Genomic DNA, 26,889 nt, shown 5'->3' with positions numbered 1-26,889 from the left:
TTTTCTTGCTAACAGCAGTTAAATGAAATGAATTCATATTCATCAATTAGTGAAGTCTACAATATTTTTTTCCTTCATCATTCTAATAAGACAGCATAAGATTGAGTGACACTGACATTTCAAGGTTTAACAGTCTAATTAAATACATGTCCAGACAATTTTGTTCAAAACAATGCCTTTCTTCAAAGCTGTGGGTATAGCTGACCTCTGGGCTAATTGCAGATTAGGGCCACTAATTAAAATAAGCAAACCAAGGTAATGAAAATAAAATTACGCTCGAACATATTTGCAGTTTTAATAACGCCGGGCCACTAAGCCTGCCATTTGGTTTTCTATGATAGGAGGAGTTAGAGGCAGATGTTCGCAGGCATTGTCTCTGCCTGAGTGTTAAGTCCAGTACATGTAACCCCAGCATGGATTTCTCTAAGGCTCAAATGTCCTACCTTCACCTGGCAGCATTAATTAAATTATGGCCTGAGAGGGCTTCTTGCCTTTATGCTCCTGGCGATAAATGAACGGCGACTGAATACTTTTATCATCTAAACCTGAACGATGGCAGTCATCCATAAGGTCGCACTAGAATCAGATTGGCTTAAAAAACCCTACTTGGCGAAAGGATATTTCAGCTGTGATTCTACCTGATGAAATTTGATCTCTGACCTACTTTTTTAAATTTACATATTCATCTTCACTGCAGGTGGGTGCCGTTACTGGCTGAAATTCTCACTGCACAGTGTGACTCAAAAGCATAAATATCACATCTAGGTGGTTGAGTCGGAGGGATGAATGAAAAGGAAACCACCGTGGAACACCTCCGCCTGAGATAAAAAGCTGGTGTTTGATTAATTAATGAAGCCACCTTGTAGCAGAATGAAGGCATCCATCACTAACGCTACAGATAAAACAATAACAGGAACCTGTTTCTTTTTTAAGATGAACAATCAAAGGTGTTTGACCTCACTTTCTAGTTTAGGGAGCTCTTTTCCTCCAGAGAGAGGTGTCTGCTCCTCTTATTGAACGAGTGAGACTACAGAGTTTGAACATCATCATGTTGCAAGATGAGATTTGACAGTTTGCACAAACTTTAGTCACACACGGAAGAAACGGAGACAGCCAACTGTCTTGTCGTGCTACGTTTTATTTGCCCGTCACTGTTTCAGTTGCTTCATCTGAAGCTGTTTGAAATATCTAGAGGGAATTTGATAGCGTGTGGCACAAATGTTTACATAAAGATTTTAACCCCGACTCAAAAAATTTGGACAAAATGTCACAGAAAATGTCAACTTTGCAGATATCGGGATGTTTTGCAGAAGTATAATTTGGCTATTATGTAACATAAGAAGCACGAGGAGTCAGTTATTCATTTATTTTACGTTTATTTTCTTAAGATGAACTCATGAAAATGAAATCAGCAGGGTTCTTTTAGGACTCTTTTATATCCTCTTACATTGGGCTACATTTCTGCTAATTTTACCTTCATTAATTAAGTAATGCGTTTAAATCATGCATTTATTCACCTGACCTACATCTCTTAGAAGCTAAATATAAAGTCACTCCATTCATTATATCTCCACCATGAATGTAAACAAAAGTATGGAGAAGTACTCGACTGCTGTGAGATCCTTCTGAATTTCTCCTGAAGCTTGGGAAAAATAGCTCAGCGATGCGATGACACATCTTTGTCCGCTAAGCTGACTATTTTCCAATTTACGTTAGCAACCATTGCATTGTTTTTCCTGCACTTTAGGCATTCATTATGCTGTTTCTTAAGGTGTATTTTGAGGCAGTTGAAAAAGTTAACTGTGTTCCTTTGCAGCGCAGACAAAACTCTTTGCAAATGATTTATAATCGGTTGACATAACTTGTGCTAAATCTGAAGTATTTCCAACAACAACGATGATCTGCTTTGTGGGACAAGCTTTTCACCCTCTGCTGTGCCAGACATTAGAAGTTTGATCTCTGTCTGTCTTTCAACGTAGCTTTAGTCATCGAGTCATCGAATCATACGAGTCCAGGAAAGTTGCACAGCGCTGGGAACAGCTGTGATTGGCACATGCATGCATGTGGTCAGGTGCCACTTTATATGCTTTTACTTTGTGTTTTGTTGGTGGAGCGTGTGTTTTTATTATTGCTCAATCATGATCATTAAACTGTGTCATCACGCCCTAAATTAACATTATTGGTATTTACCAAAATTACTGTAATGTTTTTGCAACGATTAATCCACCAATATGTGCAAGCTCTTTCATCAAAATTATGGTTTTATAAACAGAATGTAATTATTGTTGTTGTTCATTATTTTCAAATTTACTGTTTTAAGGCACATTAGAATTTTTGATTAAGATGTAAAACTAGTTATTTGCTTGCATTCCTGAACAGACAGATTAGTTTTAATGGTTGAATGTTATGCTTGATTTATTAATGAGTTCTCAGAGAAGTCCAGTGTGCCGGGAATAAAAATGTTGATTACATTTCAGTGAATTCAGTGAGTTTTATATTTTAACAGGTTTTTTGACAGATTTCTAAAAAGTATTTGCGTTTTCTCTTTTTTATGATGGGTGCGCTGAAATTTGAAAACTTTTCTCCAGGATGCACTCAGCCTGTCTGTGTGCACGGCTTTGTCAAGTTAAAAGGCATCAGTTACTAAACATTTGAGCTGAATGTACGTATGAGTTTACATGTATGATCCTGTGCGGATCAGAGAAAATCAAAAATAAATTCAAACTCGTGCACCCAGTTTGTTTTTTTTAACCATTGAAGATGTGTGCTGTACATATAATTACCATTATATTCATGCCCACGGTGAGCATGTGCAAACTTCTGACCGCGTATAATTTTGTATGACAGCATCCCTCGATTCAGGCTAAAGGTTTAACCAGTACAGGTTTGTCTTCCTTTTTAATATCACTTTGGCTCCTTCGTGGCAAGCTTTCACTTGCTTTTCAGAGTGAAAGCGTACCCTGTATGCTTCGGAGTTTGCCAGCCATTTTTACGCCTCCTTCCTCCTCCGGTACCCTGCAGCTGTGAATTCTGCTCACATATTCGCCATGGCTGTGATTATAAAAAGAAGAGCACCTCGCTCTTTCCTGCTTACACTAATTGTCCAGCAAAACTGTGATCATTTTTAATCACCATACACATCAGAGCTGCTGTGAGCAATTTAACCAGCGGTATTGATAGCTTTCTGAAAAAACATAATAATCAGAATGCAGGAGCACACTGCGAATACTTCTAATTCTTTACATCACCTGGTCTTTTGTTTGCTCCTAACCTTCCTTTCCCTCTAATACCCCAGCCGTCCGGGCCTGTTTGGAATTCAGGCCCCGGCCTGGTAGATACACCCACAACATGCTCCTCTGCTGACAGAGTGGTTGTGGGGAGTCACGACCATCTCTGATAAATAAGAGACTAAAGTTGTTTACTTGTGTTCAGTAGACACATCTTCATGACCACCCAACATTACAATGTCAAGTAATGACACTGGAGTAAACAGCTATTAGTGGAGTGTGGGCATGTTTGTGCTGGCTTTATTTATTTATTTATTTATTTATTCATTTATTTATTTATTTATTTATTTTGATAGTTATTGTATTTACAAACAATCATTATACACTATAACAGCTGCATAGAGGCATGCAGAATTTATTACATTTTGCAAAATGCATGACCTACATGCTGTGTGTCCATATCAGGCTCAGCGCAGCGGTGGATGGTGAGGTTGAATCAAAGGTGGAATAAATGTTCATCGCACAGTTCAATGAAAACTGGCGTCGGGAGTATTTTCAAATCAGACACGCAGTCTCCGTTGAGCGTTTGTCGACAGTTTGCCCTATCTGTTGAAATACTGTGGCTTACGATTCAAAAGAGAAGGCTTCCTAGAATTGGATTCTGATCCAATCCTAAGTAGAGTTAAAGCCAGTACCCTCAAGCTGTTTGGATGTAAATCCATCTCTCTACATCTCTCCAAAGCTCTCGTCTTGATTGCTATTTGGATTCCTTGCTGCATGAGGGGCATGAATAAATGAGCGGAAACTTGATCTTCTGCAGAATAAATGTTCTGGCTAGTACGCTTCCTTTTTTTTCCTTTACTTTTAAACATTGGCATCCCATTTTAGTGACAAAATAAGAAATAATGTTGAGCGTAAGGCGAATAGCATCACAGGCTTACATGAAATCGTCTATAACATGGTTATTATGTTCACACAATCGGAGATGACTTACTGAACTCTCTCGTAACAATGGATTAATGATATTTCCGCGTGTGTCGACTGTACCATTGTCTTCATCGAAACAGCTCGCCAGCTCGTGTGTCTTTAGGAAGATAGGTGAGGATTTGTGTACCTTGAGCCATTTAGTGTTAAACACAGACAATAGATTGAATCCCTGGTGTTGTCGACCCACACAGTCCTGCACACTAAGCTGGTTATTTATATGCCTCGCATTGTATAAAAAGAAGGAACACAATGTTCCCTAGCTGTTCTGAATAGAAATCTTAATGAATTAATAAATCTTGGCAGTAGAACCATTCCTGACTGAGGGGGAAAAAAGCAGGACAAAGAAGCCCACAGATGGCAGTGGGGAACAGTGTCTCTGTGTGTAAGCTGACAAGTCATGCACTGATGAGTCCATTTCTTAATTGCAATGAAAACTCATTTTCAAATCTGGCTGAAGAGGTAGGGTTATTAATTGATCTTTTAATTAAAAAGCCTGCGTTCTCCGGGTTCTCTTGGCAAACAATAGTATGTAGCTAAATAAATCATATTCATCCTTGAAGTACACCAATTAATCATCAATTGTCACACGAGGATTGTTTAAGGGACGCTACTCAGCGAAGCCTTGTACATTAAGGTGTTTTGCTTTGTGAGCAAACCCTGTCCATTAATGAAAAAGGTCACACTTGTTATGTATCTTTAAAGTGTGTGTATTTATTCAGTTTGCATAGACATTTGGAGACATCAGCTTTGTTTTGATAATGCAGATGTAATGGCTTTTGGTTCGTGATCGATCCGTAACTGCCCATTTGTCACCTGCCAGGACCTTATAGTCCTCATTTCTCTGCCATGCTTGTACTATTCCTGGACCCAACCGCTCACCCCCATCTGGTGGAGCCACCGTGACTTCAGGCATGATTTACAGCACCACCACAGCATTCCCTAGACATTAAATTACCTGGATTATTGGGGCTTCATGGTTTTTAGTGCACTACTTTGCATTACTCTCCAAAATCTGGATGGTGTATAGCACAATATATGATGATATAAGATATGCCAGCAAGGTAAAATTGGACTTATTGGATTGTGCTGGGTTTTATGGTTGTGATCTGTCTTAACAGATCGCAGTGCCAAGGTCCAAATTGGGAGAAGTTGATAATATTGATATGCATATAAAATTATAGTATTTTGCATTACCTGCAATGCTATAAGAGAGATTTTTCTATATTAGAAATCATTGAATGACTTGTGGTTTAAAAAAAAGACAATTATTGGACCCAAATTGCTTTTTGAATTTGCCCATTTGCAGAAATACAACTGGCCTTCAAGAAAAGCCTTCTATTCATAGTTACCGCTCTTGGAGTTTTGCAGCCTGTAGTGCTTGTATTGTATGCTGGCCAGTGGGATGATGCATTTACATGCTTCAAGTTTTCAAATGAAGTGCAGCAAATAGAAAAATGCTTAAAAACATTTGTCTTTGCCTTTGCAAATAAGCAACATCAGTTCCAACTCCACACTTTTACAGTTTTTCTGAATACACGGCATGTTGCATGACTGTATTGTTATTATACTGCGCTCTGTATTTAGAGCTGTGCTGTGGAACGGATGAACACCTGAAGTGCCAAACATTTTTAACAGCACATTTCTCAATCCGTTCATTGTCTTACTTTGATTTTTTTTATCCCGAGCATTTTAACCAACTACTGATGGAGAACAGTAAACCTAATTAACTATAAAAATAGGAAATCCTTTGAGTCTAATGAAGAAAGCACAGTGTTCATTTGACAAATAGCTGATCCAGCTGGTAATATATTAAAGGGAACATAGCAAAATAATCCAGAGAGGAAATGCACATGTAGAAAAACAATTTTCCAGCAGTTTTGTGGTTTGCAGTTCAGGGTCTATCCCTGGGTCCGAATGGATGTTTAAAGATATGCACATGAGCTTGAGTGGTCAGCGTACCATAAAAGCAGTGAGTGTGTGTTAAGTTTTTCACAGAAAGATTATTTGCTAAACACGTCTGCAATGCTCGATTCAATCAAGTCCAGATAGTGGTAACAGTGTAGGCAATCATTTTATTAGAATCGTGGTTATTTCTCCGTTACTTTTCATAACACCGCTCTGTGCAGGGTGGCCATGAAAACACTCTCCATGCTGGAAAAACCCTCCTGTTCTAATAAGAATTAAATAAATAAAAAACGTCTCTCTGTGTGAGGTTTGAAGTATTGACTCACCTGACTGAGCCACCCTGTCCACTGTCCTAGTAACTGTACAACACGACAGCCGGGTCACCCTGGCGCTTTCAGAGCCTTCAGATAATCGATGGCCCCGCACAATACCACCAATGGAGGATTACGAGGACTTGCTAAGCCTCTGCTGGTCAGCATACTACATTGATTTTGTCATACTTGTTATTGGCTTATATTTCTGTGCTGCAGAGCACTGTTGCAATTTTCTCTGCTTCTTCTCATCTTTTTCTTTAAGTACATCTGTTCTGTAAAGCTCAGTGTCAGACACCAGACACTCTGATGTTACTTTATTATGCGCTTTAGAAACTTTTGTTTTGTTTTAGTTGCTGCAGGTTGTTACTGCTCCTCTGCAAAGATGTCTTCAGGGTGCAGTAACCACTAATGCTGGTTAGGTTTAAATATAGCTCTGAAGTAATCTGTGATGTTTGAACAGATCTTTGAAGTTTTTGAAGCAGAAAAATTGTCATACTTTGAGTTTAGACCACAGACACAAGGGTACACACACCCACAGTGCACACTCACACACAACATGCACAGACATCCAGTCAAGGTCTGCTAATACCCCCCCAGCATGGGGCCGAACATTTCATGCAGTGATAAATGGAGAGGAAGAGCCCCAGCATAACCCATTGCTTGATTCACTATCTTAAGTCCTTCAGATTATTCAGCCAAGCAACAAAAGAGGGAACTAATGGTATAATTGGCACACATGCAAGGACAGAAAATCAACATACACTAGTCCTATGAATGTGCTCATTAGGATGCAGAAGAAAGGTTGGTGGAAGGGCATCCATCATCACAGAGCACACTGTGATCTTTGTGTGTCTCTCTTACATGGTTTTATGACACATGTACAAATGATCACATGCTTCGCTTTCACCTTGCCCAAGTCTGTGGCATCCCACTTCATCTATCTGCGCTGACTGTCACAGGCTGCAGGGAAAGACTGTGCATGCATTGGTTCCATGCAGCACTTCAAACCAAGGCCATCTCACAGAAAGTACTGAATGATCAAAGGTGAAGGATTTGTAAATCTAAGCGGATAAAACACATGAATGCTATCCTGTTCCGTAGGAGTGAACCAGATTCTGTCTTTGTTGAATTTTCGTTGTTTTGGGGGAGTTTGACGTGCTGGGGGTTATGTTTAGAAGCTTTTTCACTCCATACTCAGGTCTCTCCAAATGCAATTGAAAGTAAAGTCTTGCAGGCTCTTGGCCAAGTCCTTCCACTGGAAAGGGGCTTTAGCTCAGACTGACAGGTCATTCTTTAAAGCTCATTGTCAGGAATATAAATAGTCCCCATCTTACTTTCAAACATGGCTGGGCAATTTACTGCTAGCTGCAGGACTGGTCTAAAGAGTGCAAGCGTTTTCCATGTATCATATGCTTTTAATCAGAAACAGTGTGAGTGACACAAAGTAATTTTGCCCTGTCTTGTATCTGAAATGGCTGTGCATCTGCTTGGTTGTTCAGAACAGTTTTATTGTTTGTCAGGCTTTTGGAAAGTCAAGCCAAGTTTACACAATACACAATGTCAGATTGAGCTCTGTGTGATAGTGTGATTGGTTTTTCCTGTTTCTTTGCCTCGATGTTCAGTGAAGAAGCAGGTGATCTATGAAGGTAATCTGTCATAAAAATACCTGTGGGTTTAAGCCACTGTGTGCATTCAGCTGGGAATGCTGTCCCCAGTCCTTTAAAGGTGTCATTTTATTTACCCATCACAGTTTAAGCATTAATTGAATTAATATGATAACATTAAGCAGAGTATAATTCAATCTTAATCATTCATCTGCTGAGTCGGCTATTAATTTTACCCTTTGATCTCCACTTGGTAAAATTGATTGAGTCAAATGCATTGAGCTAAACCTAATAGCTAATGCTGTTTGAATATTATATTGCTCATCTAAATGTTTTACATACCAAATAAGAAAGCACAGTACACAGTACAGTTACAGTTGTATTATTGATTCAGTCCCAGTAACCCTACTTTGCATGTGCAGTGGAGTTCAGGAGTCCCGACACATCACGCCCACTCACTTGCTTTGAATCCGCTCGACAATTACCTACACATGGACTTACTGTGCTTGGCCATTAATTGGATTTTAATGTCAGTCATAATTTTGACTTCCACCTAATATGAAAACAAAGTAATTGGCATAAAATGCTTACACTCCCCCCTTTGTTTTTCTTTTTTCCCCACTGTTACAGCCGTGCACTTTTACAACCGCCTAAAAGCTCAGACTCACTGGTTAGTTTCAGCTCAAGCCTTCGACTGAAGGAGACTCTTTGGTCAAAAAGCTCAATATCAAGGAAGCAGAACTCGCAGGGCTTCCAAAGGTGAACCTGCCCAAGTATTTTTTTTTTTTGACGGTTGCCTGCAGCTGCTTAAAAAATTCACATGCACCGTTGACCAAAATAACCTGGATTTTTGCTATAAGCGGGCAGCCTTACACTCATAGCTTTGCACTGGGGGACCCTGGTAGGTTAAAGACCATTTAATGTTCGATCCAGCTGTGCCGGACAGCTGGATCGCATTACCCCCTTAAAGCCTGAAATATGAAATAATTGCCAGAAAATTCAAATTTTTTTAAAATGGAGAATTTATTGAACCATCTAACAAACTGGTTTAAAAATGATTTACATTCTAATTTCCATATATGATTTCATATTTTGTATCGTATTTGCTACAACTGGCTTCTTTTTTTTAATCGCTTAAAAATGTGTTGTGCAATTTATTTTGTTTTTTAAGGGGGGGTCCTACTGATGATGCAGAAGTCTTGAAAACTCACAAAACTCTACGTGTATCATATATGATGCGTGCACCTCTACAGGGTGATGTCTAGAAACGTCCAGGACTGCAGTGCATCAGTGAAAACAGCTTTTGACACATGCAACAACGTTTTGAGTGTGTCAAGAAAATGCAACATGTGCTTTCAAGTTTAAAGACCATCAGACTGGAAAAATCTACCAAACCCAAACTGACTGACTCTATAAAACATAAACATATTACATTATTTCAAGGCTCTGTTGCTTGAAGTGGAGAAGGCCTGGGTTGCTTTAAAAGCCATCGCTGCCTACATGACACTGGCAAAGAGATTAACACCACACTTCAGCACATGAAAGGAGTCTGATTTTGCATTCACTGAACCTGCCTCTGCCATTGAGTCTTTGAACTTCCATTAAGCCATTTATCACCATGCAGTGCAATTTATTTGAGTTTCCTAACACAGGGGATGGGTGCCCTCTCTCCTCTCCAAATATGCCTTTGTAGATTTTGAATGTTGAGCTTACACCGCGCAATGTCTGCACTGACCAGGGTGTCAGCAGTTCTCAAGTGCAGCCACCCTTTGCCATCAAAATAAGAGCATTCACTGGTGTTCTTATGCAAATGGCACATGGTAATGTTGTGGGTAATCTTGCTAAATGTCTTTTTTTTTTTTTTGTTTTCTTCAGTTGCCCCATCTATCCACGACATAAAGAGCCATGGAGTCGGTCTGGGACGCACAGCCCTGCTAAGATGTGAGGCTGCTGCAGTGCCTTCTCCAACATTTGAGTGGTACAAGGGTGAAAAAAGGTGAGTCCGGATTGTTTATCCCTGCATACTGCATAGACCTTTTTTTATACCAGATTTCTTCTGCATATCATTGAACTAAAATGTGTAATTAATAAAGTAGGAGAATCACTGAACTGAACTTACAAGGCTGTGGTATTGTGCACGCCGTTTCAGCATGACTCGTGATGGAGCTGAGGCATTGTTAACGAAATTAGTTTCATGTGTCCTTTTCTTGCTATGACAAGTCAACACGCCATGAAAAATGGGCCGGTAGACACAAATATAAAGAAATCCTTATGATTACCCGGGAATACTTTTTTCCCGTGGAAGTCTAACGTCCACATCTAAATATCAAATTTTAACTGCAATCGTTCACACTGACATTTGACAATAACGCTTGTGTTATTAGGTCATACCTTTACTTGATAGAAAATATATTACTTCTGCTTGTTTGCTTTTTTTTTTCCAGAGACAGTGCATTTGTTTGTTCTGCCATCCATCCAGCCTCTGGGGAGAGTGCACAAAAATGTTCCAGCGAGAGTCATTTGTGCCTTGTCCTCACCTTGCATCCTAATAAAATGTTTGCTGGCAACTGGCTTAAATCATTCGCGACGCATACATCAATCAGTCTAGATTCAAGTGTCAGTTCTTGAATTTAAAAACCAAATTACCCCTATTACCCGTCATTTACCCACTCCTGGTGAGCACAATTTCAATCATCAGCTCACACTGTGCTAATTGTAATTATAGGGTGGATTCAATTTATTCAAATTGCTAAGGAGGCAAGTTGGTGTGATTCTAGTCTTTACTTAATTCAAGGACTTGTTCTTTCTGTGACTTCTTACATGGCTAAATGTTGATTTCTTCATTTACTCCTCATTATGAGCAGGACATTAGTATAAGGACTCAAGCATGGAGCACGTGTAGCTGCTGTACAGCATTAACGCTGACTTTTTCACTGCCCAATTACTCTGCATGTGAAATGAGCCCCACTCCTGATTTTGAGTGTTGATGCAGCTATAGCATTGCTGCAGATGTCTTTTCATTTGGTCGATAATGGAAGGCGTGTGGCGGCTTCTACAAGTAAATCTTTCTCGATGCATCGCCACCTTCGCTCTCGGATGGAAGCGGTTGAGTGTTTATGGGGAGGTTTCTTTCAACGTGACGGAGGAGAGCATTGACTAGTTTCACGGTGAAGTAAAGAGGTGAGACACATGCTGAGATTATCAGAGAATGTTCAGCTAACATTTGAGGAAATCGCCATGGGAGAGGGAACAACAGATTTGCGGATATTTGCTGGACATAAGGTCGCACATAATGCTTCGACCCAGAGTGACTCTCAAAGCGAGTCGAGCCAAGCTCGAGATCATGGGGGGGGCACAGCAAGGCCAGGACAGAAGTATGTCTCCTCTCTGGAGGATTTTATGGTTTATATGTTAAATATGAATCTGTAGCAGTACAGGCAACCACTGAGATGAAAACAAGCTGTACCATCTACAAAAATCCCACAATCAGGATTCATAGCATATGCCCGTGCTGAGTGAATTTTAATCTCTACAGGCTGTTTAAGATCATCACGCCCACAACAGTAAACAATTTAACATTTGTCAGTTTCTTAGCACAGATGCCAGGCACAACTGTAGTAGGATTTATTATAATCCGGCCGCACCTGCAACAAAAACGATGAACAACACGTCAAGTGGCACCCAGCTGGTTCACCTCTGGGTCATTTCTCTCTCCTCGCAGTCCTTCAAAGCGTCTCTCCAAGGCAGACCAAGGGATAAATAGATCTGTTGAAGAGAGTGATGAGCCACTACACAATCTGAAAATCCACTAAAGATGACAAACATTTGCGCTGTCCTTGACTCTAGCCGTTTCCACCCCCGTTACTTTGTGCTCGGGGAGAGAAATCAAAGCGTCATTTGTTGTGATTGTGTTCTGTTTTTCAGGATTATCAAGGGTCAGGGCATCGACATCAAGAGCCTCAGCTCCAGATCAGTCCTCACAGTCACCAACATGACAGAGGATCGTTACGGGAACTACACGTGCGTCGCCTCCAACAAGCTAGGGACGGCTAATGCCAGCGTGCCTCTCAATCGTAAGTTGTCATTCTACCTGCTTGTGGATAACTGGAGTGCTGAAGAGTCAGAGGGTTGGAAAAGTGTTGTGGATGTCAGTGGGGGTTCTCTGCCCTCAAAAGTGTTTTCATTTTTTTTTGCTACAATTTTCTTGTTATAGAAAAAAAAAAGGTTTAACCCCAGTGGAAGTGGGTGCCCACAGATCACCAGTAATAAAACAAAGATTATTTCCTAGACATCGGCTTTGTGAATCAGTTGTCTATTATTGTTAGACATCCTGTGTGTGTGTGTGTGTGTGTGTGGGTGGGTTGGTGCGTCTGCTTTTTAAGTCTACATCTGCATGTGTACTGGATACAAACACCACCTGAAAAAGAAATTTAGCTTTGAGGCAACAGCATCACAATTACAAAGGCAGCAACACAGGTCAACCCTGCTAAGTTGAATACCAAGTAGGAGTATGACTCAGATTTTAAAGAGGGCTCCGAGTCAGCCCTTTCACAGTTTTTCAAAGCCCATAAGGAATCTTTCCGAGTTCCAAAAAGACCCAAATATCAGAGGCCAAACTCCTGCTGTATCAGTGATAAACTGCATTTATTTCTCATAGTTAGAAGTATTCTTTTAAATAAATAAATCAGTATGTGTCCACAAAATAAGTGAAGTCATCCCTGCAGAGATACTTCAGCTGTGATATTATAGCTCAAGTTTTCATTCTTTCATGCACAACTCTTCAGCATTGCCACCCTGACTGAATCAATATTGCATATGAATAAATGAGGTGGCTCTGCTTTTTCATTCAGTGCTGTTGTCTGCCTGAACACAACCTTAGACCTTTCTGCTGGAGAGAGAGGCTCTGTGTTTCTAGGAAGAGGCTTACACAAGGCTGTCTGTTTTTTCACCCCAGACCAGCACTTACCCAGGCCCCTGCTTACTTAAGCATTCGAAACAACTAATGAAAGGGAACTGGAGATTGAAGGGGGAGAAAAACACAACGCTGGATCAAAAGCTGTTATACAGCCAAATCATAACCTGTGATCTCATTCATCACTATATTCAGCAAATACAGGAAACAAGTACATTATTTGAGAAAATGCACACTTGAAACAAGTGCTGCCAGATAATTTGGGCTGTAACAATTCTGCACATCCTCAGTTTGGCTTATGTGTCATAGCTTTATTTAGAACAAACGATCAATGTGCTCAATCTCAATGTGAGATTTTTTTTTAAATCAGAGAAAATATCCCGACTGAAAAAAAGTAAAACACACATTCTAAGCAGTTCATTCAGTAAACTAGGCCTAACTTATTATTTGATATACAGTTTATGAAAGAAGAACAAACTCTACTAAAAACTCTACATTTTTCTTGCATAGTAAGTGTAACGCACACCTATAGCACCTGTTAAACCTGAATGGTGTATTATAGTTCTGCTTTTGTGAGTATGCCAGGGTTCACCGGGTCCAAGCGATGTAAATTTCGAGCGCAAAGCTCCGTGCCGACGTGCACATGCCTACCAATTTTCTGTGACACCCATTGACACATTACACTACAACACACCAATGCATATATCCTTCAGGTGCACTTCAAGCAGACTTCAAAGAAGTATAACAAGAATGGCTACTCATCTGTGGTGTCTGCAGCTCTCCATGACGGTTCCCGCAACCGAGTATAATCCCTGCCTTAGTGGTTCTACAAAGTGCCTTACAATTCACACACACACACACACACACACACACACACACACACACACACACACACACACACACACACACACACACACACACACACACACACACACACATACACCAATAGTAGAGAAGCACTGGACCCAAGGATGCTGTGGCTCAAGATCAAAGTTTTCTCAAACAGCAATCTTCAAAATTGAACTTTAAAAATGTCTGACCATAATCAGCTTTTTGAAATCTGATCTGTGCGTGCCATGAGCCGCGGCTCAGAACTGAAATATAGGAAAATATAAGAAGGCGTACAACGTGTGTTGTGTTAACGAGCATGTGAGTGAAAGGCTTCTAATAATGACTAGTCCAGTCGAAGCAGCTCTTGTTTGGGGACTGTGGAAAAGCATTTTTGTGGTAGACTATCATTGTATTGTTTTATGTCTCATCTTTGTAAAGCTCCGTGTTTGAATAGAGATCTTCTAGCACATAAAGATGCCGGGCCTAATCTTGTCCAGGAGGCAGAGTATAATATACAAGTCATACGTTTATATTATACCATCTGTTCATGTTTTGACAAAATATAGCGCAGTGGTGTCACTGCACTTAAAAATGGAAAATAATAGGCACACTGGATAAGGTTTGGAAGGAGTGTGATGTGTTGATACTGCTGATAGTTATGATTTTTAACGCTTTAAGTAAAAAAAAAACTAATAAAAACATAACATATGTGTATCTGAATGAGGTTAATGTGCATGCAGAAAAAATACTGAAGGATTTTACTAAATGAGAAAAAAGTAATAATAATGCTACGTTGCTGGCTGTCACTTGGTGAAATCAATTGCAAAGAAGGTGCTGCACGAAAAGCCTTCTTGTGCAGCATACTGCTACTACTGCACACATAGCATGAAGACACCGACTTGTCTGTGGGCGTTCTTGACATTTGAAAAAAATGCAACGCAAAGACTTCAAAAAGCCCAACTTTTACTTTGAAGGCGAACCTTCTCCGTTTCCAGTTTTAACTGCACTTTTCATATTTAGTGCGCTGTGAGTGGTTGCCAAGTGTTTGCAGACATGTCGGCATCTTCCATGCAAACTACTGGCAACTGTGGCAATGTGCCACTGACCAAAGCAAGGAGGTTTTTGGTGAAACACCAAATACTGCTTAGCAACCAGTTTTACCTAGCAACAGCCAGCAATATCCACCAACCACTTGCCAAAGTTGCAGAAAACATACATTTCCCTCATGACCCTTCATAGTTACCGGGGGGCCACTGAGTGATCTGTAGGCCTGTGTGAAAGGGGCTTTAGCAATCGATTTCACAGTGACTGCCAGCAACCTCCAGCAACCACTCTGAAGCAGTCAGGAAATACACATTTCCCTTGCAACTGATGGTTGTTGAGATGATCTTTGACAGGTTTCCTGGCCAGATTAGTAAGTTTGCAATTCTTGGTTCTGTATGAGAAAACATTGATTCATAAAGGTTGGATGAGGTTGTTTGACGATGATAATCTTTCATAGTTTTGAAAGTTTCTAAACAAAAAAAAAAATCTTTATCACAGTCATGATGTCTACTGACTGGAGCCGAGGGCAGCGAGAGTCAAGGTATAGATCAGGTGAAGTGAGCCATCAGTTCATTTATTATAGACCTAAGTGAAGTTCTTCATTGATCATTGAAGTATAATTGGCCCATTTTGTCAGACTGCTCAATACACAGAATTTATCCAAAAAAAGATAAAAGTTCTTAAAATGCCCTAAGGCTTATTTGCCAGTGTAGTGCTTAAAAGGCGAGGTCTGTCGATTGTTTAATGAACAAGCAACATGAGGCTTTTTGATTCTCTGTTTAGAGGTTTGCATCATGCCTTTTTTTTTATTTCCAGGAAAGAAATCCATTATAAGCAAACTTTCAGGAAAAATTCCGACATGTTTGATGACTCCACTTGCCGAACGCACATATTTTTAAATCTCTGTGAATTGCTTTTCAACCTCTTTCATTCCTGAAAGAGCAAGACACTTCTTTTATGAAATATCTGTCTACAATACATGCATTCAGGAACGTCTTCGTGAGTTCTCCCTACTTCTTGGTGGGTGTTTGAGTTTTTCTTACACTCTTCCATTATTTTGCCCAACTGAGGGACAAAAAAAGAGATTAAAAAAAAGCAGTGACATCGTAGGACTGGGGAACATAGTTTTCTCGATGTTTTACAGTGAGAGCGGTGGGAAAAAATCTATTTAATATATTCAGTGATGAAATATGAACAGGTAAATTAAATTATTCACTAGTTTGCACTGCACTCTCTGATGATAACATTGTCCCTAGCAGGCCAGAGACTCAGACTACAAAAAGATATTTCTGTAGAGTTGGCAATTGTCAAAGGAGCACTCCACTCTCCTGTTTGTGTATGCACAAAGAACATCAAAGGCTTGTCTCAGATTCTCAAATGGATGATCTTAATGTGACACTAGCGAGGCCTCAAAGGCAGAGCGGTGAAGAAACCCTCGGAATAGAAAGAGGAGGCAGCTTCCTGTGCTGCCACCCCCAACTTCTCCCCGTCTTCCATTCCATCTCTTTATTTCTTTGTCTGTCGTTCTATCGTGGCTTTGTCCGTCTGATTCTCTTATCTCGTTCTCTCACTCTTTTTCCCCCCTTTCCGCGACTCTTGTCGCTCATCTTCCTTTCTATCATTCTCTTCCTCTCAGTGAGAAACACACACAGGCAGACACAGAGTCTTGCCCCTCCCTTTGTCTCTCGTGATCTAGAAGAGAGGCCATTTCCGATGTCGCTCTTAATGAGAAATGGCAAGCAGTCGCCGCAGCGCACCTCATCGCTACGTTGACGCAAATAACAAAACCCAGAGGTGAGATTTCACCACGGGTGACTTTGGATTGCTATTTTTGAACCAGTCAATAGCTATTGATGAGCAAGGGGGGAAAGGGGTATGCATATTAGACTGAGCATCATGTATAGTGAGGTGAATTGTAAGTAGAAGAACAACGTGTGGGGGGATATTTATGGTCATGTACAGCTGTCTCTGTGGTTGTTTGCACTGCACTGTGAAGTGAGGGTTATCCCTAATCAAAAAGTATTCTCAATGCTGGGTAAAAAAAAAGAGAAGATAAAGTACAATACAGAAGATTTCAGGGCTCAGTGTCATTGCTCTGTTGTCAAGAATTTAAAGCTGAAAGGTCCTTATCTGTCAGTGGTGTAAATCCTTTTTGTCTTAACCTTACAGAGTCACTTTAAATCAATCCAGGAAAGGTTTGCCATTATCGCTGATGAGATGAACTGTGACTCTGCAAAGCCTACTCTCAGAGAAAGTAAACACATTTGCCTTCAATTCAGAGCAGCCAGTGGAAGACAGATAGTTGGGTTTCTGTTTCAAATCAAATAGGGATGAAAAGCAGAATTTGCATTCTGATCTCGTCTCGGTTTCGACATGGTAGGCTCTGACTAACGCCTGGGTTTTTTCTGATACGAGTTGGGTGCTGTGTTTCCTCACTGTCTGCTCTATTCTGCCAGTTATGTCAGAGCGTTTTGGTTTTTGTGCTTTTAAACCATTAGTCAGGGATTGTGATCTCTTTGAGCTAAGTACCACTTTAAGCTTGTGTTAAAAAGCTGTGGTAAAACACAAACTGGGTTCTGTGGAGCAGAAAGAAAGCATATAGCCTCTTTGTCACCACTCTGCAGTGCTTCTGTGTGTGTGTGTGTAAATCTTTTCATACTTTGTGAATACCACAATGTCCAGTGTCATCAGTGAATGAACAAATATTAAAGTGAAACAGCACTCGTCACAATTGTCTGTACTTCTAAGCAATTGTTAAGCTACAAAGGTGTGATGAATTGGACTGGATAATTGTTATGAATGATGCATAGAAAAACCCCGAAATAACTTTTTGTCCTTCTGTATGTTTTCAGTTGAAATGTGTTCAGTGATTACAGACGAATCCGAGCTCGCACAGGTTCAGTTTGCACTGATTCATTATCAGTCAGTGGGATTTAATCATAAGACTGAAACTCTCTCTCAGTAGCTTTGCTGTGTTTTCCATATCACTCTGTAGCAAATTGAACTGCAGTGTGCATACAACAGAAACGTAATCGTAGTTAATGAGGGTTCAGCTTTCGGCAAAACTTATAAAGTGAAACCTGCGGAGTTTAAAACCAGATCGATGCGCTCGTTCGACGCTCTTTTCATTACTGAAAGAAATTTAAGGCAGTCGTCAACGTTGCGCTGTGAGGAGATTCGTCGAGAAAAGTGTGAGTGGGGTTTGTTTGGGAAAAGGACAACACAAAAATGATAGATATTCCCATTAACGTTTGCCAGAACTGGCTGACCTGTCACGATCCGTGCTTCTCATCTTGGACAAGTTAATTAAGGAGTAAATAGTTTATCACCGCGCGGCTGTCAGTCAGCATCTGAAGCCACAGCATTTCCTGAGGTCACCATGCCCACGCTGACAGGGTGACCTCAGGAGCCTTTATTCACTCTTAGCATGTTTTCCTTCAGTGTATGTCTTTGTTTCCTCTATAATGTTAGTATGCTATGGCTGTTTGTCTGTTGGGTTAGTTTCATTGCTCTGCTGTTGCTCTTTAATTTATAATGAGCATGAATTATTGGCATTTAAATGCATGCGTCGATTTTCGTGCCGGTGGCTGCTCAGTTTGCTGTTGCGCCATGGAGACAAATATATATTGAGTTCCGGTCTTTGTGTTCATTTGAAATGGTGTTATTAAAAAATAGGATCATGTCACAGTGCTTGCCTTGTTGCTGTTATCCAGTTATAATTGGAGTATACTCAATAAATTGGTATTGGTGGAATTAGTCGTTTTCCACTTGTAGTTTTGGTGCTTTTCCGTGAGCTGTTACTGTATATGGGATCCATAGTGTATTTATATTTTAGCTCGAGATGTCATTAGGATCCTACCGTATGTTAATTTGCAAGTAATCAATATTTCCGAGTAATATGTCAGATAAAAAGTGCACACTCGCCGCAGCCACTCATGTATAGTTTAAAATGTTTCACTTGAATCAGTATCCTGCTGCATGATTATCAGCGAGCAGCCAGCGTGTTGTCTAAACTCCTTCTCAGGCGACAGCGTGCTCGTCACAGTAATGTAGTTATTGGGGATTTGCGGTCGCAGCAGAATCCTCATCGCTGTTCGGGTCCATTGACAGCGCCCTCAAACAGCCGAACCTTTCTTCCTCCACACCTAACTGTATAACCTTTAGCTGTAAACGTTCACTTCCTTGACTCGGATCTCTCTCCGGCACTTGATGAAATGAATGAAACATGGAATTAGTTCTGGCAGAGAGCTGTAATCAATCTGGATTGGCTGATTGACACCAGCTCTTATATGTCTTACAGTAATTGGCTCTTTCAGTGATTGGCTCATTTTGCAGTAGTTTATAGTAATTCAGGTGCACAGCACAGATATTAGAGCGTGAGCCTGATCATTGTTCCTCTGACAGCCACACCGCTAACAGCCGCAGCACCCTTTACCTTCCCGTACGCCCTCCTTGTGTGTTAATTATGATTGTTGTTTTGAATAAGACATCATTCATGTATGTTTATGTTTATTTATGTGTTTATTAAGTGAGTTGAGCTTCGTCAGCACTCCCTCCCTCCCCCTCATTCACTGACAGCTCCGTCAGACAGCAGAAGATTTTCAATCAAATCTAATTGTGTAACTGTTTTTTACAAAAATGTTCATGATCGTTTGTGGACCTATAATTATTTTTAAAAAAGCCAAACATCATTGCAGGTGGTTTCTGACAGCCTGTTACTGCACATACACATGAGCACTGTGTGTACACTGCGCACACACACACACACACACACACACACAGACACACGCTTTATGATTTTAGCCGAGGTATAACAATCACCAAGCTGGCAATCCCTATTTCAACTTCCCATTTCATGTGCTAGATGGAAGTGAACTTCGGTGAAAAGACTGAGGCTGCTCACTCCAATTTTCTGAGGAGTCCTCCAGCTTAATTGGTCAAGCTCTTATCCCCCAGCCCACCTCGGCTTAGCCCTGAAGGAGATTTTCTCCGCCTATACCTCTGCCTTCATTTCCTCCCACCCCACCTGCTCCCCCCTCCCACCTTTTGAGCAGTAATCGGAAGAGACTGATGGAGAAGAAAAAGAGTTACTCTTCCTCTCTCTGTGTCACTGCTCAGCCTCCCTCAGGCAGGAGAGACACTGCTGGCTAGTTGGTTAATGAATGTTGTGTTCATTTGTCACACTTATCAATCACTGCATGTGTAGGTGTCATTTTGACACGTCTCCTCGTCGGCCATTGTTGTCGATGATGTCGTTCGCTCACGCACCCTGTGATTGTACCTGAGTCACGGAGCAGAGATGCAGGAAAATGTGAGTGAAAGGTGAAACCTGAAATGTGGGTGTGTGATTACAGCCTGAAACGCAGGGGAATAATACCGAGTCCACGCGGGGATTGGATGGCTGCGGCGCATTGTGCTTCAGCCAGGTTTATTTATCCTTGTTTAAAATGACTCCTCTTTTATATTTGTCCGCATTGGTTAGAAAACAGAAGCGTGCCCTGGCAATATTGGACCGCTGATTGTTTTCCAGCATTAAAACTGTTGAATAGAAGCAGCGCGACATAATTTGGGGGCATTTTTAGAACACGCACATATGAAAAAGACACTGAATAACTTTAACGTGGCGAGGCTGCCATACGCTTTATTTTCCCCAAAAGCGCCCTTAGAGTGTTGCACCATTTACCTGTATTTTGAATGCCTGCATTTCCATATTTAGGCAATCATAAAAGCCATTAACATTTTCCAGTTGCACTGCGATGATGTTTGGTGCTGAAGCCCAGCAGGCAGCGGAGCTTATTCCCGACAACACCCCACCCACCATTGCCGACTCCTATAGGAGGCACAAAGCACTTTATGGACATTCATCCCTGGATGAGCGATCCGAGTGTGTACCCACACACACTTGCCGCCATTAAAAATGAACAAGGGCGAATACTTAATTGGGCGGCTTGCAAATGAGCACAGCCTTAAAAACGGACCATTCCATCATCATGGAGGAATAAGTGAGGAAGATGTTCATGCAGGCATGTGTCCCTGCATGAAAAATACCTTGATAATGCTCTCAAATGGAGCAGCGAAGATAAATTGGACACTTACAATGGCTCGGGCTATATCCAAGTTCCTATATTTTATGGCTCTAAGTAAGATTTTTACTGCTGCATTGCACAAACACGCCATATTTTATCCATGGAGGTTTAATAGGATTAGTGATAAGTTTTATTGACCCAGCCAGTAATTAATGAGTTTTGAGATTGTTGGCTCTGAAATGTGACTTTATAAACTCGGATGTTGGCACAAACTCGCATGCCAAAGACATTTTGTGTTTCTTTGAGATATCTGCCTGCTTTGTTAAGAATCTAACTCTGAACACATCTCATGCAGGGGAAAACTCCAGGAAGTATCTTTGCAATAGCTGTCTGTGTGCAACCCGAGCCCACAGAGCTAAAACGGATGCGTTCAGTTTTAGTATTAACTTCTCCTTATGCTTGTAATGAGCTAAAAGTCTGAGCTGGGCTCTCTGTGAACACTGGTTCCTTCAAATCGAGTCAGATAAATCTCTCGCATTATCCCTTCTACAAAGAACAAAGAGAATAGCAATCCATGAAATAAAATAGCTGTGAAAACTAATGTGTTTTATCTCGCAAAAGGAGCAAGCTGCGCGAGAGGCCGGCCGGCATATACAGTACGTGAAATGATGCGTCGCTCTCCTGAACGAGAGAGAAACTCCAAGTCGGCGTGGAGCTACGAGGAAGAGATTGCATGTCAAAAGATATGTTCCACAGTAATGGAGGAGTGTCTTGAGAGCTCATGAAATGATTCAGTGGTGAATCCATGCTCAAGTATTAATCAGATAGCACCCGGCTGGCTGTTTGAAGAACTGAAAAGAAACTCTCTTCACATACCGGGTCCCCCAGGACTACTTAAAGTGGAAACATTTGTGGAAGAAAAGATGAATTCGACCATTTCCTCACCAATATACCGAGGGAAAAAGGCATATCATTTCACGTATGAATACTGATTCTTGCACAATTTCCACCTCAAATAGAATGATGAAACGACGTGAAAGCAAATGTTTTATTGTTGTTGGCATAACAGTGGCTCGGTAAAAGAGTAACACAGTGATTACACACTTGTTTGAGCGCTTCAGAAAAGCAACACAGACCACAGATTGAGAGCATGGTGGGGACTACAGCGTACCCTCTTTTACCCCGCAGGTGAAGTGCCCATATTGAGTTCCCGTGTAAATGGATTAAAATGGAGAGACTAAGTAGCCTCTGCACTATCGCGCGGCCTTGGCGCGGCACCGGTGGAACGACATAAAGTCATTGTATTCCTCGTGTGAATGTTTTTAAGGCGTAATCGTGGCTGCTATGGTTTCTCTTGTGACATTTAAGCTCCTCTGCTCTCATGAAGCCTTTTAGGAGGAAGGTGGCTTGTATCCTACGTAGCACCTTTGCGGGAAGTCTAAATTCTTTTATAGCCTATCATGTGCGAAAAACACATGATAGCGATGCCGACTCCTGTACCGCTTTGAGTTTAGCCCTTATGGTAAGAACAGCTTTGATTTTTGCTACGCATTTCAGATTCTGCTCTCAAGTGAGTCACTGCACAAAGTGAGTGCTTGTTTACCAAACAGCTATGTTACTTAGATCAAATGGGCAGCAATGTTTGCATTACACTGATATCTTCGTACCAATTTAGTCGGCAAGGTGATTGTTGAGTGTTGATACGAGATCTCCGTGGGAAGGGGGGGGGTTCTTTGCTGCATATGTGACGCAAGTACAACGATTTATGTGTCATATATACTTAAAGAGCACAAGCTAGTTGTGTAGATTACCACACTGGATGTTACATAATTCCATCAGCCTGAAAGCTATTCAAGATTGAGTTCCTCCCTCAGAGGAAGGTTCCCATTGTTTTTGCTCATTCTTTAGCGCCTTCTCCAAACACGATTTGGAGAGAAAGAATTAAGCCAAATGTTGCTACTGAAAAACTACCCCCACTAAGTGCAGGTGGCCGAGTATACCTGAAGAGAAATGAAGACTTTTCGCCAGGTCACAAAATCCCTTCAGGGTTTCGGACTGGCTCCGGCTGCTGGCTTCGCCCTTGTTCTTTTTTCTGTCTTAGCAGCAATTCATGCAAATCTGAGGCAACTGGGGGAAAAAGGTGCTTTTCATGAGCACGAGGAGGTTGCATCTCGCCATAGCCATCGCTCCTTAATGCACGGAGAGGATTTGTCGTCATTCCCTGTCCTTTTTTGTCCTTGCATGCATAATTATTATTATTATTATTATTATTATTATTATTTAATTTTATTTTTTAAATTTTTATTTTTTTATGTCTCCATTCTGTTAATAATACATGAATGTCCTCTTTCCCTCCCCTTCCCTCTCCCCCCCCTCTCCTCCCCTGTAGCAATTATTGAACCCACCACCACTAGTGCTGTCTCAAGCCCAGGTCAGTATATGTCACCATGCTGTACACCAAATCAGCAACGTGATCCGCTGCCTCATACTAACCTGAGCTGAAAACCGCTCCTCCATCTCGATCTATTTCAGTTGGCTGGCTGGAATGCCTGCTGGGTGTACAGCTTCACTGTATGTCTTTTATACTCTATATTTGCATTTATTCTTTTTTTAATCTTTTCTTTTGGGGATTTTTATTTTTTGGTAATTGTTTTTTTTTTTTTTTGGCTTCTTCAGTCTGGCTACATTATACTTCTTGCAGCCTGTGCCATCACACTACCCCGCCCCCTTTTTTCTGCCATTACAACCCCGCCTCCCCCACCAGCACCCCCACTTGGATCAAATAGCGTCATCAAGTGGCTGCTCCATATTCCGTTGGGTCTGATGCTTTTCATAATGCTGATGGCTTCTTTCTCTCTTTCTCTCAACAACACTCTCCTGCTCCCCGGCACTCGCTAAATGTAGTATACATCAAAGGCAGTACACCGTCGGTGGTGAAGGGCCTGTGGTTGGTTTGTTGTTTGCAAGATGGAATCTGTGCTGCGCTTGTAGTTTTCTTCTCCCATTCCAAAGGGAAAAAAGGGGAAACTACCCCTCTTTCTTTTTCACTCTTAATATTCCTGTCATTTCCCCGTACTTTCTCTCTCTGTTCTTTAAAATAGTCCGCTGGCGCCGTGCCACCCTCTTTAACCTGATCTCCTGCTAGTGCTGTTGTCAGTGCTACACTGTCGACGTCGCCCTTATTTCCCCCTCCTCACTGTATTCCGCTGCTTCCACGTTCCAGCCTGGAATAATCCCCTCTGCCTGGCCGTCTCTTCTCCCTCTCTAATGGTTTTAAGCAAGTCGCAGAATGTAATCTCTCATGGTGGTTATTTATTTATTTTTTTGCTTAATTCTGCTCATGTGCACAGAAGCACACTGGCACTAAAAGCTTTCTCTGGCACAGATGCGCATTGTAGACGCTGAAATGAAAACATTCTGAAATATTCTGACATGCTCAAATGCACCTGCACTTACAGTAGATACCGTACTGTAATCACACGCGAGGATTCGTATTGCACGATTTATCTCCTAGGCGTTTCTCGTGACTTTTCACCCGGCTCTGTGGAAAGATGACATTCTCTACCTGTCTGTCTGAGCCAAATATAATTATCCATGGAGATTCTGTCAGATAACAAGTTAAAATAAGCTCAGCAGCAACAAACGGTCCTGGCATGGCCCTGAACTCTCATTTGATGTAATGCTAGCAGAACAAATGACAATTTCATGGTCCAAAGGAACACCGGTGGTTTCAATCGTGGAGATAAACTCTCTCAGTGAGCCACTGTTTTTGCTTTGTTCCAAGTTGTATTTGAAGTTAATTTCTCGATGCCGCCCTCACTAACTGGCTTGGTAAAGGGAATTATTTTAGATCCCAAACATTGTATAATTAAGTTTCATAATTATTTTTTTTTACCAAGTTATTATCTGCTTTTATTTCCCCTGTGAATGGGTTTGGGGAGATGTGGTCCCAAAATAAGAATGAAATTTCTTGTCTGTAAGGTAAGAGAATCCGAAGATCTGAAATGGGGGGAAAATAAATAAAAAAATCTCAGGCCCCACAGCACTTGGCAGTGTATGTTTCAGTCCATTGATCAAGGGCAAATGACAAAAACAAAATCAAATTACAAAGAGAAAACATTGTTAATAGGAAACATCCGTCACTGTGCTTTTATTTCTAACCTTGCTGGGCCAGTACTACTCTAATAAAAGTCGTCTCCAATGGGCCAAAAAAGCTATTGTGTAGGTTAATTAAATCCTGTTTTTATGGTAGATGTTAGATTGTTTGACTCAGCACTTGTATAATCTGATGTCCCACAGACACAGCTGTACACTTTCTCATGTCACAAGATTAGTTTCCCGCCCAACAGGAAAACTTATAAAGTATTTCTAAGCAAGATTTGGGATGTGAAATGACACCATTAGTCACAAAAAGCTGCAGTTCCTTTAGCTCTGGTAAATAACAGCACGAACCTCTACGAGAATGATGCTCCATCCCTGATAAACACTTGAAGCTCACATCTGGAAAACTAAATATATCATGGCTGAAATTCATAGAAGCAGGATTCACTTGGCTTAGCCTTGTGTTCAGGAAAGCTGGGAAACAGAAAGAATGGTCAGTAACCCATTCATGGGTCTGCCAATGAGCACTGTCTTACTGGGATGGATCACTTCTTGGTTTTCAGTATGATGCACTACAAAAGATCAAACAATCAGATGTCATGCCTGATGTTTTTTGAGACAATAATTGTATCTTAAAAGCCCCAAACTTTTACATAATTTATTATACACCACAGTATACACAGTCTAAAAAGAGGCAGCATGGTGGTACAGTGGTTAACACTGTTGCCTCATAGCAAGAAGGTCCTGAGTTCAATGCCACCATTCTGCTGCTTCTGTGTAGAGTTTGCATGTTGTCCCTGTGTTTCTGCAGGTTCTCCCCGACTACTCCAGCTACCTCCCAAAGACATAATAGGGGATAGGTTACTTGGAAACTTTAAATTGTCCATAAGTATGAATGGTTGTCTGTGTTAGCGACAGACTGGCGACCTGTCCAGGGTGCACCCTGCCTCTTCCCCCTGCGACCCTGAAAAAGGATAAGCGAATGGATGGATTTCTAATACATCATGTTAATTAACTGAATGTTTTTCTACTGTAGAGTATGAGTAGAAGGACATTCAAATCTTTGGATGTTGACTGCCTTTTGTTCAGTCTTCTATCGTGATGATCACTGCTTCAGTAATGTTGAGGTCTGTGCTCAGACCTTGTGTGTTTTCTATTTCTATTCAGGTGTGCTTTCACTGCACTGCTAGTGTGTCATGCTGAAAACTAAAGCTTGTATCAATTTCCAAGATGCTCTGTTTCTGCATTTATAATTCTATGTATTCTGACAAGATCCCCAAAACCACAGACCGACATTCAGCCCCATGGTAAGGTATAAGGACTGGACTGAAAATGAATGAAAAAGCAGCCAAAGTCCAAATAAAAACCTTCAGAAAGCCCGGAGAACTGTTGTTTAAGACTACTGTGAAAAGGTCTGCATCCTCAAGACTGTTGCACAGTACTGTATAATATGAAGATGCTACTGACTCACTATAAAAGCACATAACTGGGACTTTGTTTGGGTATGTGATCAAACGGAACAGTTGGTGACCGATAGGAGCAGATTTTAACACAATTCCTTTGGTAAATGTAACTAGTATTCTAACATATACACAGCTGTGTGAGCTGTAAGGCCTAGTATAACTGTACAGTTGTTGTTTACCACCACAAAAGCATTTTTGACCTTTGACAATTGAATTGTGCCCATGGAGATCAATACAAATCATTTCATACTTTTATCTTATTCTTTCTTTACCTGTTTTATTTTATAATGTCATACAGATACATTCACATTTATCAGGTAACCACACACACAAAGGGAAGCCATCTGTCTCTGCCTCTCTTGAGATGATGTTTTGTGTACCGCACCGTGAAAGTTTATACTGTGCAAAATGGTAATATACTATTTGGTGACAATCAAGGCCTTAAGCTTATTTTATCTTTAGCATATGGATCTGC

The 26,889-nt window shown here is 41.0% G+C and overlaps 1 protein-coding gene across 3 annotated transcripts in view; it reads left to right on the top strand.

The window, feature by feature from the left end:
- negr1 (neuronal growth regulator 1) overlaps positions 1-26,889 on the top strand; it is a 165,761-nt gene that overhangs the window by 103,620 nt on the left and 35,252 nt on the right. The window contains exons 5-8 of one of the 3 annotated variants that reach the window (XM_039599138.1): positions 9,913-10,033; positions 11,962-12,110; positions 23,240-23,281; positions 25,763-26,771. In XM_039599138.1, coding sequence (XP_039455072.1) covers positions 9,913-10,033; positions 11,962-12,110; positions 23,240-23,281; positions 25,763-25,863 — 413 coding nt within the window. In that variant the 3' untranslated portion in view covers positions 25,864-26,771. Of the gene's footprint in view, positions 1-9,912; positions 10,034-11,961; positions 12,111-23,239; positions 23,282-25,762; positions 26,772-26,889 lie in introns of those variants that run through there. The other 2 variants (XM_031756232.2, XM_031756233.2) reach the window with 2 other exon arrangements.

This window comes from Oreochromis aureus, linkage group 15 (genome assembly GCF_013358895.1).
Source record: "Oreochromis aureus strain Israel breed Guangdong linkage group 15, ZZ_aureus, whole genome shotgun sequence".
Classification (NCBI taxonomy): Eukaryota; Metazoa; Chordata; class Actinopteri; order Cichliformes; family Cichlidae; genus Oreochromis; species Oreochromis aureus.
Note: the sequence above shows the minus strand (reverse complement) of the source record. Positions and strands in the feature narration are given on the sequence as shown.